This window comes from Acipenser ruthenus, chromosome 9 (assembly GCF_902713425.1).
Source record: "Acipenser ruthenus chromosome 9, fAciRut3.2 maternal haplotype, whole genome shotgun sequence".
Taxonomy (NCBI): domain Eukaryota; kingdom Metazoa; phylum Chordata; class Actinopteri; order Acipenseriformes; family Acipenseridae; genus Acipenser; species Acipenser ruthenus.
In genome coordinates this window covers 14,988,307-15,002,909 of record NC_081197.1, presented here as the reverse complement: position 1 = coordinate 15,002,909, position 14,603 = coordinate 14,988,307, and the positions used below count along the sequence as shown (strand labels likewise).

General features: G+C 38.5%; 1 protein-coding gene across 1 annotated transcript; it reads right to left on the bottom strand.

Annotated features, from left to right (window-relative positions):
• Nucleotides 1-4,223: 4,223 nt before the first annotated feature.
• LOC131737980 (zinc-binding protein A33-like) lies at nucleotides 4,224-13,330 on the bottom strand. Its single transcript, XM_059030490.1, has 6 exons — nucleotides 12,710-13,330; nucleotides 11,934-12,029; nucleotides 9,838-10,071; nucleotides 8,852-8,874; nucleotides 7,681-7,829; nucleotides 4,224-6,066 (listed from the first exon to the last, which is right to left on the bottom strand). The coding sequence occupies exons 1-6, from the start codon at nucleotides 13,271-13,273 to the stop codon at nucleotides 5,537-5,539; spliced, it is 1,596 nt and encodes a 531-aa protein (XP_058886473.1). The 5' UTR covers nucleotides 13,274-13,330; the 3' UTR covers nucleotides 4,224-5,536.
• Nucleotides 13,331-14,603: the final 1,273 nt, after the last annotated feature.

Here is a 14,603-nt window from a genome sequence, read left to right as displayed (position 1 = left end):
CAGTTTACACGTAATATCGGCATTTCTGGAGAAAAAAAAGACACTGACATGGGGAGGATATTAAATAATAAAGTTTTACTAGAGCGGAGTTTAACTAAGTAGAGAAGTTTGATAAAACCCCTACTTGTGAACTAGAATTATTGCAGGCAGACAGCCTCGTTGGATACCTCTGCAGTAGTACTGGTAATTATTTGAGGATGATCTCATCTCTAATACAGGATCACTGTCAGAAATGGTGACAATGATGACTTTAAAATTGAAGACAGGTGTTTTGCATACAATGTGTCAGAGAGGTAGTTGTTCCAACATACACTCATAGTATACAATAGGGGGGTGTACCAGTATTGCCAGACTTAAAATAGAAAACTACAATTCCTTGAAGTAATTCCAAAATCTGTGGTGTACAATATATTTGGTATGTACAAATGGGTAGAATTCAATCAGGAAAGTACTGAGCAGTGTAATTTATAGCAGTGTCTGGGAGCTAGATCATCCATTGTCCAGACCATATATAAATTAGAATGTCAATTTAAATAAATAAATAAATAAATAAATAAATAAATAAATAAATGTGTACAGAATAAGCAGGCATTGGGGGGGGGGGGGGAATTGAGAATGTCCATGTTTTAGAAATTTCGAATAAAAATACCTCAAGTCCGTTGTTCACCAAAGACAAAAATTGTAATAAAAGATGAAAAGATAAAAAAATAAACCAAAAAAAAATATTTAAAAGATTTCCTCTTCAGTCAGGAATCAAAAACAGACTCTGGTATATACCATGTCTTTGGACTGTGGGAGGAAACCGGAGTACCCGGAGAAAACACACGCAAACATGGGGAGAACATGCAAACTCCACACAGACAGTACCCTAGGCCAGATTCGAACCTGGGACCCTGGCGCTGTGAGGCAGTAGCGCTAACCAGCACTGTGCTGCCCATTATGCAAAGTTATGCAGTTGTGAAATATCCATTTATCTGTATTTGGATTGCTACATTATTTGTGATTCGGTGTTATTCATTTTTAAAATATGGTTTTTAGTATTTTTTTTAAAATTAGTCGTAGATTTTTTTTTTTTTAGCTAAATTTAAAGTGGTATAACATAACAATACTGTGAAAGTTCTGCCAGTGACAAACAAACACACATAAATGATAAATATTTTATATATAAAACACCAAAAAAATGTATCATAATATCGTAATAAATGTCAGAAATCATACCAGTAGATTTGAATAGGATTGTCTGCTGTGCGTTAGGTCAGAGGTTAAAGGTAAAAGGTTGACTTCAGACTTGTTAATTATTATTTTTTTTATTAACAAACATCACTGGTACAGAAATCTTTGCCACACAAGCAAAGGGGATGTATAGGTACATTTAAGCAAGTTATGGAGAAAAGAGCAGGGACAGCTCGATCCTCGCCATGTCCCCCCTGACAGCTGTGGGCCCCTAGGCCAGCAGTGGTGGGCAAACTTTTTATATGCCGCCCCTTCATACATTTTTTACTTGTGCAACTTTTGTCTTGTTTGTCGTGATTTTTTTTTTTTTATTTTTTATTTTTTTTACAGAAATTGATTTCTGTTTCCAGTTTAAGTTTGCAAAAAATTACTGTGTTAATGGTAAATGACAATAGGGAAACACCCATCAGATCGCAGTTGAATGCACCGGTACCACTTTCAAAGTGACAACATCAAAAGTCGCTTTCTGACATTACACGGGTCACCGGTATACCTGGTATACCTGAAGCTAACATGTAATCCCACTCGACATCTTTTGGTTAAATCTAGGAAAAAAATCCGTGATTTACATTAAATCCGGTAAAAACACCTTTTGAAATATTAGTGTTTTTTTTATTATTATTATTATTATTTTTTACACTTGGTGGTGGATTTCGGCTGTGTTCACTGCAGTTTCACTGACACTCGCCGCTTCAAATATAATTTCTCCTGTTCTACAAGTCCTAGAGTTTATTTAGCAGGTTCTATCCTTGTTTTAAATATATATATATATATATATATATATATATATACAGTGCCTTGCGAAAGTATTCGGCCCCCTTGAACTTTGCGACCTTTTGCCACATTTCAGGCTTCAAACATAAAGATATGAAACTGTAATTTTTTGTGAAGAATCAACAACAAGTGGGACACAATCATGAAGTGGAACGAAATTTATTGGATATTTCAAACTTTTTTAACAAATAAAAAACTGAAAAATTGGGCGTGCAAAATTATTCAGCCCCTTTACTTTCAGTGCAGCAAACTCTCTCCAGAAGTTCAGTGAGGATCTCTGAATGATCCAATGTTGACCTAAATGACTAATGATGATAAATAGAATCCACCTGTGTGTAATCAAGTCTCCGTATAAATGCACCTGCACTGTGATAGTCTCAGAGGTCCGTTTAAAGCGCAGAGAGCATCATGAAGAACAAGGAACACACCAGGCAGGTCCGAGATACTGTTGTGGAGAAGTTTAAAGCCGGATTTGGATACAAAAAGATTTCCCAAGCTTTAAACATCCCAAGGAGCACTGTGCAAGCGATAATATTGAAATGGAAGGAGTATCAGACCACTGCAAATCTACCAAGACCTGGCCGTCCCTCTAAACTTTCAGCTCATACAAGGAGAAGACTGATCAGAGATGCAGCCAAGAGGCCCATGATCACTCTGGATGAACTGCAGAGATCTACAGCTGAGGTGGGAGACTCTGTCCATAGGACAACAATCAGTCGTATACTGCACAAATCTAGCCTTTATGGAAGAGTGGCAAGAAGAAAGCCATTTCTTAAAGATATCCATAAAAAGTGTCGTTTACAGTTTGCCACAAGCCACCTGGGAGACACACCAAACATGTGGAAGAAGGTGCTCTGGTCAGATGAAACCAAAATCGAACTTTTTGGCAACAATGCAAAACGTTATGTTTGGCGTAAAAGCAACACAGTTCATCACCCTGAACACACCATCCCCACTGTCAAACATGGTGGTGGCAGCATCATGGTTTGGGCCTGCTTTTCTTCAGCAGGGACAGGGAAGATGGTTAAAATTGATGGGAAGATGGATGGAGCCAAATACAGGACCATTCTGGAAGAAAACCTGATGGAGTCTGCAAAAGACCTGAGACTGGGACGGAGATTTGTCTTCCAACAAGACAATGATCCAAAACATAAAGCAAAATCTACAATGGAATGGTTCACAAATAAACATATCCAGGTGTTAGAATGGCCAAGTCAAAGTCCAGACCTGAATCCAATCGAGAATCTGTGGAAAGAACTGAAAACTGCTGTTCACAAATGCTCTCCATCCAACCTCACTGAGCTCGAGCTGTTTTGCAAGGAGGAATGGGCAAAAATTTCAGTCTCTCGATGTGCAAAGCTGATAGAGACATACCCCAAGCGACTTACAGCTGTAATCGCAGCAAAAGGTGGCGCTACAAAGTATTAACTTAAGGGGGCTGAATAATTTTGCACGCCCAATTTTTCAGTTTTTTATTTGTTAAAAAAGTTTGAAATATCCAATAAATTTCGTTCCACTTCATGATTGTGTCCCACTTGTTGTTGATTCTTCACAAAAAATTACAGTTTCATATCTTTATGTTTGAAGCCTGAAATATTTATATATATTTACAGAACTGCCCCTTTAATCTTAGTCGCAGCCCCCTTACTTATTGCCTAATACCTGTTTAATCTGGCCCTGGTGGGGATATAGAAGTACAGTACCTGATGTATGTTAGTACCTGGGTCACACTTTTTCTTGAGAACCCCTCAAAAATTGATAGGAATAAACCAATTAAAATAAACATTCTTTTTCATTTTGAAAGATATATCCCGGAACACACACATGCATATTTAACACATAGAGCAAGCGCCATCTTGTGCTCAGGTATGAAAGATAACATTTATTTTTGTATTGCTGGCAATACACAACTGTGCACTAGATGGCACTGGTGTTTATCTAACCTGGGTTACAGATGTCTGTGGCAGGTAAATAATGTAGAATTGAAGAGCAGCTTCAGCTTTTGTAATTGTAATAAGAACCTTCCCCAAAGATCACACACATTAAAAGTCTGAAAATGTCATTTAAAGCTAAATATTCTTTTGATTAGTAGTTTTGCAAGAACATTTGACAGTGTATAAAATAAACCTTAGATTTGGAATATACAATGAGTGAGTTGTGCTGCTGAATTGAAATTGTACTGATTTTACTGTTTAAAACTATTTCAACTCTTTCAACATTACTTGGATTTAATTTCTGTCATGACATTTCATTTAAAAACAGACATTGCATTCTGTTAAAAACACACCAACACTTACACACACATTTATCGACTTCGTATTGCTTTTCAAAATCTTGATTGTGATAATTAAGTTTTGTTAAAATTGGAACACAGTTTTAAATACATTTCATATTATACTTGTTTGATATGCCATTGTATTTAACTGCAAAATGGAATTTAATTTTCGACATTTAGATTATTGTTTTTATGGTACAAATAGTTGATTGTGTATTTATTCTCCACGTATCTGACAGCACTGCTAATCTGCCATATCATATCTGTGTTAACTACAATAAAGATTAAACAAAAAAAAGTTCCAGAATATAGCCTGGAGATGGATTTAAATGTTAAGAAGTGTTGTTGAATACATTATGAGTGTTCAAGACTCCTATAGAATAAAGAATTTCTAACGTCATCCGCGTCAAAATCAAATCTAAAAATAAACATGTACCAGAGCAAAATGCATTATTTAATGCAAAGCTATTCAATTCATGTACTTCCATTTGACAAGCATTTCCTGAAAATAATTCAATATTATTATTATTTCTTGTATACAAAATGTCCCAGTCTCACTTATAAATAACACATTGTTTGTCTCTTGTGCATTTACAGTTCATAGCTTTATCTAATTATAGAAAATATAACTATTATTTTACTAAAATAATAATTGTTAAAAGATAATTTGTGGATTTAGGTTCGAGCTATAGTCTTTGATTATTAAGAGCAGAATACTTTTGTTGTATAGAATATAGACTAAAAGTGGAAACAGTTGCTTCATTTTCTGTTTTTAATAAACTCAAAACTAAGTCAAGTAGAAAGGTGTTTCGTCAAGTTAAATGCTGTACACTACACTGTTCACAACATACAGATTCTTAAAACATTCACAATATAAATGTATTAATACTGGTACCAATACAATTAGACAAAAAAATCTGTTGGGCTGCAAGCTATAATTTTAAACCCTGAATGCGTCTGGTGAAAAAGATCTGAATTTTAGGATAATAAAGATTATAAAACTTAGAAATAGTCTGATGTCAATAATAACATCACTGGCAAATAACGGCATTGTAATGTATCATGTCATTATTTTATACTTTCAGACGAAGAAAAAAATGATACCTCAGGGACAATAAGAACTACAACATCCTGAAGTATGACATTACTGCTGTTTTATTTTTTTAATATTATCATAGTCAAATGCATTAGTACACATGCATTGCATTATACATCTATCTTATGTTAATTCTAATTTTTCAGAATACGTTTGCACTAGAGAACTATTAAAGGTGCAAAGTTTCCTCCTTTGCTGTTACACGGGTTGAGCACAGGATGGACTGCTTCAGTGAATTTACTATAAAAAGACAGTAACAGAGTCATCTTTTCAGCATCATAAAAAGACAACATGCCCCCTGTGTAATCCAAATACACACCAACTCTTTCTAAATTGGGTTTCATGTTCAGTTTTGTGGATCTATTATTATGCCATCCTGTGCACTGGCCTCCGCTGCAATCCAGAGACCATGAAATGTTATTTCTCCCCAGCCAGGTTTTCCCTTTCCTGGGTAGTGAAGAATATGCAACGCCAATCTCCCAGTCTGTCTTGCTTTTTACAACCACTTCCCAGTAGTGCCGTCCAAAGTTGAACCCCTCGCACCCCAGCACGTACAAGGTGTCATCAAACCTCTTGGGATTGTACGGGGATTTCACAGGTTCATCTGTGTAGTGCACAGCGGTTCGATTTTCTGATAAAATTAGATTTTCATTTGCAGTTCCAGGGTCCAAAGTGACAGTTGTTGCATCTATTGAGAAAAAAAAAAAAGTTGTGGTCAAGAGATCCAACATACATCCATGTAACAGGGCGAGCAGCCCTGTACATTGTTTTGTTTATTTTAGTTTAGAACAGAGTCCCCTCCGCCCCTGTGCAGATTATTGTTTTTGTTTATTATGATTTAGTTGTATTTATATGACGGCGAGCGCCGTATGTTTTGTTATTGTTTGTATTTTGAAGGCGTAGTCGGTTTGTTTTGTTTAGCGTGGATGGGTAGCCCCAGCCACAACATAATTAAAACTCGTGCAGAAGGTGGCCATCTCCCGAATTAATTAGGTGATTTAATTTGTTGCTAATCGGGAGATGGTCACCTGTTATAAAAAGCCTGCAGCTCTCCAGCTCAGGGTGGGTGTTAGTGAGGAGCGAGAGTGGAGAGAGACGGGACGGGACGGGACGGGACGGGACGGGACGGGACGGGACGGGACGGGACGGGACGAGACGGGACGAGACGAGACGAGACGAGACGTAAAAAGATTCCAGGAACATTGACAGCAACTGCCCAGCCTGACCTGGGATCGTATTATTTTGTGGTCATGATTTGTTTTTGTTTACCCTTTTATTTTGCTCTGTGAGCAAGTGTTTTTAATAAAAAAAAAAAAAAAAAAATTAAATCACCTAATTAATTCGGGAGATGGCTACCTTCTGCACAAGTTTTAATTATGTTGTGGCTGGGGCTACCCATCCACGCTAAACAAAACAAACCGGCTACGCCGTCAAAATAGATACAATAACAAAACATACGGCGCTCGCCGTCATATAAATACAACTAAATCATAATAAACAAAAACAATAATCTGCACAGGGGCGGAGGGGACTCCGTTCTAAACTAAAATAAACAAAACAATGTACAGGGCTGCTCGCCCTGTTACAATCCAATTCACAAAGAAGCTACATTTATAAAGCAATATTGTAAGTGAAGTTGCTTAACATGAACCACATATGGTGGTATATGGAGTGTAACAGCTCCATTCCATTGGTTAATACACAGTCCAGAGTTTGTAGGATACACAGACCGCCAGAGAGGGTCAAAGGTTAGCGTATATAGGAAGTAGAGGTTCATTCAACGTTTGTATCAGAAGCAGCAAGAACAAATACAAGTTGCTTGAGAAATAACTACAGCGCGTGTTTCTTTACAACCCCGGATCCCTCGATACTACAGAATACATATAAAAATAACTGATTATGTGAATGTCTATTTTATTTATGAATTGTACCCTGTAGAAAGGCCAATGCAGCACTCAATGTGCACCCCCCTTCCGTAACTATAGCAGAGCTTAAATGTATTTATGTTTCATACTGTTGCAAGGAGCAGCAGGAGTATGTCTAACTCTTGAGTGATCTTGTGCATGTTTTTAAGGAGGAAGCAAAAACTGGATTTGGGAATGTAACAACAAGGATGACTGGAGATAGTCCACAAAAAAGCAGGGCACACAGATGACTAAAGAATGAAAGAATACAGTGAACAGATCCCAAGGACTATTATATATTTCAGTGTAAAATGGAACCTGATTGCAGCTGCAGCTGCAGCTCTGAACAAACAGAACATCCCTGAAAAAAGTGAGCATTAAAGTGATACAGTACTTACATGCCAAAAAGGCCTTCCTGACAGAGGCAGTCTGTTTTGTTAAACTGTTTGAAAGCTTAGTAATGGATTTAATTAAGGATGAAAGTTTTTCTTCGTCGACGACTGTTTCATGAACAATTAGCTGTTGCTTCCTCAGTATGGAGTGAATTCTAAAAATGAAAGCATGTTAGCATTTTCAAGACATTAATTATTCTTGAATAAAGATCTCAGATGAAGCAGGTGGGTGGGTGAACACAATAAGTGCTGAGAAGACACTCATCCCACCTGGTCTTCTGATCTGCTATTAACTTTTTTCATTTTAGAACCTGCAGAAAATCTGTGCAGTTTCTTGTAAGCACTAGGCTTGCTGTAGCATCAAACAAAAGAATGCTCCCAGAACAATTCCAATACTGAAGAATTGATATTTTAAATGAAAAACTGGATGTGTACTGTAAATAGAATTATAATTCATAATTTTGGTGTACAGAAGTCTCCCTGTGCATAGAACATATGGCACAACACAAATGATTAATATTATTATGAGTACAATCTTTGTTTTTTGTGATTTAAAATAAGATAATATGTTGTGTGCAGGGAGGCTCCTCTTCTAAAATAAATAATTTGAACAGACAGAACGTCTCTTCCCCCTCCCCCCTCTCCTTTCCCCTCCGCCCCCCTCCGCTCTCCCCCCTCCGCCCCCCTTTCCCCCCTCCCCTCTGCCCCCTCCGCCCCCCTCCCCCCCCCTCCCCCCCCTCTCTCCTCTCTCCCCTCTCCCCTCTCCCCTCTCCCCTCTCCCCTCTCCCCAACTGCACAGCATGACATCTCTTCATAAGAGACACTCATATCAGGGGTTCCCAAACTGAGGACGCAGTCCCAAGTGGGCCACGGGAGCAACGACATTCTATGTGTTGTTTATATATAATAATGAAAAGCAACAATAAAATACTAATGAAGGAAAAAATTGATTCAAATGAAAAAAAGAACAATTTAGATTAAGTTTATTTAGTGTTTTAGGTTTTGTCATTTTTCTTAAGTGCTAATAACGGGGCAGGTAAAGAGGTGGGACTCAGGTAAAAAAAAAAAAAAAAAAAAAGTTTGAGAACCCCTGCCCTACAACCAAGGTGTTATCTTTCCTTGAAAGAAAGAAAGAAAGAAAGAAAGAAAGAAATACATTTGAGCAACCAGCACTTACCTATATTCATTGCAGTTCACACCCTGAAAAAGAAAATTGATGATGCACTATTTATTATTTATCTGACATGCCTAGGACTGAGACATTTGTATCTTTAATTCATCCAGAACTCCTCTGCTCGCCTGGTGTTCTCTCTGTCTCGCTTCTCCCACGCTACTCCACTGGCTCCCGATCACTGCTCTTACCCAGTTCAAGACTCTTGTACTCGTCTACCGATGCCTTGACCAGACTGCACCCAGCTACCTCCGGACCCTCATCTCTCCCTACACCTCCACCCGACTTCTCCGCTCCTCCTGCACTAGAAGACTGGCTGTACCTCCTCTACCCTCCCCTGCCACCCTCGCCCCGCAGTGGTGGAACGACCTTTCTACGGATGTCAGGACTGCCCAGTCCCTGACCACCTTCCAGCTCCTCCTCAAGACACACCTCTTCAGATAACACCTGTAAAACTCAACTCTTCCCTTCTGGACAATATAGCACTCTGCCTTTAATGTACTTTAACTTGCACTTACCTGATCCCTATTTCACTGTATTTAATCCTGCACTTAACCCAATCTGTAGTATTTTGTATTTCACTTGCACTCGTATCTAACCCTGATGTAACTGTCAACACTGTTATCTGCTCTTGAACTGCCTCAATATCAAATCGTACTGTGTTTTGTATTTGCTCTTATTAGGACTGAAGTCATATGTATTTTGTATGTTGCTCTTAATTGTACTGTAATTTTGTATTTTTTGTATACAACTGTAAGTCGCCCTGGGTAAGGGCGTCTGCTAAATAATAATAATAATAATAATAATAATAATAATAATAATTCTAAATAGGATTGTAAAACAGCAACAGATGTATTATCAGGATATAACATTTAAATTAAATATATTGTACAGTGGTTTACTCAATATTCAATTCTGGCATGGTGGACAATATCCAAAGAAAATACAGTTCTTGTTCTTCATAGATGGTTTTGGGGGAAAACATGGTTTACCTTAAGGAATCTTACAGTGTCAGTCTGGTTTAAAAGGGCGTGAATCTGTTGGATAGTTCTTTCCATATCATCTAGCTCCTCCACCTGCTCCTTGGTCTGGGATTCAATGTGTGAAATGGCAACCTGCCTTTCGGACTCAATGAACTGCAGAGCCTGTAGTTCATCTTCTTCAATGAGGGCTTTTATCTGTTTGTAGTGATGAACTGCTTTTTCATGGAAGGCTGAATATGCATCCTGCAAAAACAGTAATCCACATCGAGCTGTTATGACCAGTTTAATAGGTTCAAGAAGTACTTTACCATTTTATGCCTAACTGCGGAATAAAACCATGCCATACTATACAGCTATATCATCACTCTGTTGTGGAGCCATAGTAAGGGCGGATATTATAAAAGGGAAAGGGTTTGGCAATTGCCTCCAAGTAGGTTTTCTAATTGGTGCAACAGAAAGATTGACACTGGGGCGGGTTTTATTCTTGGTCGATCTAGCGCTTCATTGGTGCATTCTGTTTTTCATTCGGATGTGGGTGTGGTATGGTATCAACTCCACGGTGTAATAAAGTTTATGACAAGTATGAAGTTTGTTATATATATTTTTAATAAAGTGGAAACGAGGAATAAAAAAGGAACGAAGCGAAGCCACATTTGGAAGTATTTTGAGGAACCAGACGAGAAAACCGTGGAATGTAAATAATTATGCAAAACAAAATTGCTTCACCATTTGAAAAGAAAACATTCAGAAATTAATGTGGATGGAGTTACTGATGGCAGTAAATACCAAACATCCGGAATAAACAAAACGCTCCAGATGGCGACTGACATTTATTTAGACCTGAACAGTAGCGTTAATATAACTATGTATTGGAATCTGTGATATATTTTGTAACATATGCAACTGTGTTTTTTTTTTGTATTATTATTGGTTTTGTTCTTTGATATAATGTAAAAAAAGAGAAAGGTTTATTTAGTTTATTCACTTTGTGCCCACAGGGCCAGCACAGGTACATCTCAATAGTGCTGTATTAATACAAAGAGATACATTTACTAAGATAACAATAATACAAATGCTTTAAAAAAAGACCAAATTCCCATTGGGCTTATATAAAGTTTTTTAATTCTCTTGATTGCTTAGTATTATATGCAGGACACCCGCTATAAGATCGTTACCATTATTAAAAATGTGCACAGATTAATCTACCGGTTAATCAACTAATGCCCATAAATTGACTGATCAAAAATCTGAATTGAGTGACAGCCCTAATTTCAATATATACTTGGGTGTGTATGTGTTTTTACTTTGTAGTTAAGTCTTTGCAATGTTAAAACGTTATTTGCTTATTTAGGGTTTCTTTGCTTAGAAAATACTAACCAGGGCTGTCAGTATACATAATATGTAATATACATAGAGAGTGTGTGTGTGTAGATATGGTTTAAATGCTGACACCTGCATAGCATTTAAATATTCATAAAAAATGTACCAAAAGCACATCCCTAGCCATTCTGTGCCTACTCAACCAAAACGGAATATGCTTCCAAATTTCCCCCCACAATTTTGGCATGAAATTAAATACAAGGTTGGCATATAATTCTTTAAGGTTTTAGGGTCTTAGATATCTGTATACCCATTTCCCAACCCACTTTGAAATTCCCAATTCAAAAGTTGCCTTAACCTCTTAAATCCTCTTACTGATCAGAAGGACTAAACAGGCAACCACCATTTCTCCATGTCAAACCAATCGCCTTTTTTCACCAACTGAACCTAAGCAACATTGTCAAGTCTTTGAGTCCCAGCCTGGCAAGCCTCCACCTGGCCTGGTGGGTGCCTGACCAGCAGAGGTTGCTGAAGTGTGATGTGGTAAACTATCCTCAGACAATTCTCCTCCCAAACCCATTGGGTTCCCAGCCAAAAAACAACCTTGTTCTTCTCACGGTAGAGATTTAAGCAGACGAGTCACTGTTTAGCCAAACCAGCTCAGAATATGTTACACCTTTTAACATTGGCCTGTATGGACTAAACGTGGAAAAAGTTGAGCAAGAGCTCTTGGCTGCGTGATATGGATTGGCCTTACAGTAAAACAAACAAAAAAAGTTGCTTACCTGTGAATGAGAGTGTATTTCTCGAAGCTGTTTTATTGCATCCTTTATTTTAATCTTCTTTGTATTAAGGTCCTGTAATTTCTCAACAAGGGAATCCTGGTAGAAAAAGACATCTGACATTGGCAATGGGATGTGAAGTTGTTTTATAGGCTGTTTAAGTGAGAGGGACGCTCCGATTGCCACTGCCCCTGCTGTACCTGCTTTGTAGATAGGGAGGCCTTCAATTTTCAGTGCCATGAATAGAGCACCTTACACAAACATTTATAAATAAAATAAAAAGTGAAGACATTTTAGCAACATCACCAGAGGTATCAGTTAACTGATAGACAGCTTTGCGATAACATTGTAAGAAAACTGACGTATGGATAAGGGGGTGGTGCATGCAACCCTAATGATTAGTCTTGTGTCTGCATCAAATGTTAGGTGAATAACTTTTTCTGAACCTAAGCATTTTAGTTGGATAAAAGTATGGAACCTGTGGAATTAGCCAGGAAGTAGGAAGTTTATATTGGAATAGTATGCATAGTGCATTTTACGTGGAAATTCAAGGTTACCAAGGCAACAACACAAATAAAAGCTTGATGTTTATTTGATAATAAAACAATCCTCCATTCAAGGCTTTACTTGGCTTTAGCAGTCACACATGAACTTACGGTTTGTCTGTAAAGTGATTCAGCTCATAGTAAAAGCCTGGAATTGTTTGAAACCACTAATATTCAACAGCCATATCCCCAATCCTATTCAAACATTTGCCCTCTTTCTTCAAACCTCCTTACCTCTGCTTCTTTTTTTGCTTCCTCTATGGTACACACGGGGTGCTGCTTGTGCTGGCCCACGATACAGCAGAGCATGCAGATGCAAGTGCCATGGTCTCTGCAGAAGAGCTTCAGGATTTCCTTGTGCTCGGGGCACTTTCTCAAGGACATTGCCTCTGCAGGCTCCACCAGGACGTGGTCTTTCAGGTACACCTTCTCGCTGTGGGGACGGAGATGGGTCATGCAGAAGAAGGCTTCACACTGAAGGCAGCTCATCACGGCGGGGGACTCTTCTTCCAGACAGTAATCACAGATAATGCCGTTCTCATGACACCGCGCATGCTGCTGCACCTTGTCAGACAGTTCTCCATTTTTCACTAGTCTTGGCTTCACCTCAAACTCAGCGTGGCATTCGGGGCAACTGTACTTGTCAGCTGCTGCTTTGTGCTTCAGATGATCCTGAATGCATTTGAGGCAGAAACTGTGTGAGCAATTGAGCGAAACTGGATATGTAAATACCTGAAGGCACATAAAACAAGTTAATTCATCTTTAAAGGTATTCACGGGTTTCATAAAACCAGCCATCACAAGCAAAAGGTCCTCTTCTTGACAGGTCTCACTTGTAAGAGAATAAACCAGTCTGTATAATATTTCTTTCCTGACTCATTGACAGATGCTGTTTAACCTGCATAAATAATACATTCAAGTTTTAATCACTTCTGAGAAACATGACCCATCACCGTGGACTTAGGTTTCAAGCAGACTGCCATCACAATCATTTTGATGATTGTAAGTTGTTGGGGAAAACGTTTCCTCAGTTGCCAGAATTACTGTATTTACAGCAGTAAAGCAGTTGTGGATTTCTGTTAGGGGTGTTCTAGTTCAAACTTTAGCATTAAACAGTTTCCATTTAATTTCTGAGCACTTTTTATGAATTACTGCAACATTTGTATACATGTACAAGACTAAAGGTGTACAGAATGGATTTTTATATGGAAAAGACTTTGTAGAAATATTTAATACAATATGAAGACAAAGATTACCTGTAATATAGTTTCTTCGTAGTATGATGAACTCCACACACCAGTTGAACTCCCAGTCTCCATAATGCTTGGTCAGGAGATAATAAAAACTGATCTCTTTCCCAGAGATCCTCTTTATAATCTTTTCCTGCGCCAAATCCCATATCACTTTCTCCATAAAAGCCCTCGTCACAACCAGTTCATTGTCCAAATTTCAAAATAAGAACAGTAAAGAAAAGAGGGAAAAAGGAGGGTGGGATATAGGTGTGTGGAGTTCATCATACTATGAAGAAACCATATTACAGGTAATCTTCGTCTTCTTACCACGTATAATGAACTCCACACACCAGCTGAGTAAAAGTAGGCTGAAAACCAGACACATTCAAGTTTTAACGCTAATAAAAGGCCTCCGAGGAGGCCCCGGTAGCAGCGTGTCAATATCCTATATTGGGCATATTTTATTTTTGCTCCTATATTTACCATACCCCCGAGTTGTAATGGATCCTGAAAATAGTTTCATTCTAAGGTTACAACCAAACTTGATGCACTGGACGGCATCCCCAGACAGGAGTGTGTTGTATACCTGGATAACTGCTGGTGCACGCCCCGACCTTCTCCCAGGTTCTGTCCCACCTGCACTTGCCGCCCCCTCTGTGACAGCCCCTTCCATCTGGACATTGATGCAAGCAGGAAGTCTTTTTGGCAGCGGTGGATTACTTCACCAAGTGGCCAGAATCCTACGCGCTGCCAAACCAGGAGGCACAGATGGTAGCGGACTACTCATCAGTGGGTTCTTCTCCCAGTTTGGGGTCCTACAAGAGCTCCACTCTGACCAGGGCCACAACTTTGAAAACAAGGTCTTCAGTGACGTCTGCAAGTTGCTAGGGATCAGT

Excerpts from the sequence above, each read along its gene's own strand:
- LOC131737980 (XM_059030490.1), bottom strand. The coding sequence starts at position 13,273 with ATGGCTGGTTTTATGAAACCCGTGAATACCTTTAAAGATGAATTAACT. Across the intron at positions 10,072-11,933 it reads AAATACACTCTCATTCACAG|GATGCATATTCAGCCTTCCA; the intron begins GTAAGCAACTTT and ends CTGTTTTTGCAG. Across the intron at positions 7,830-8,851 it reads GTGAACTGCAATGAATATAG|AATTCACTCCATACTGAGGA; the intron begins GTAAGTGCTGGT and ends TTTCATTTTTAG.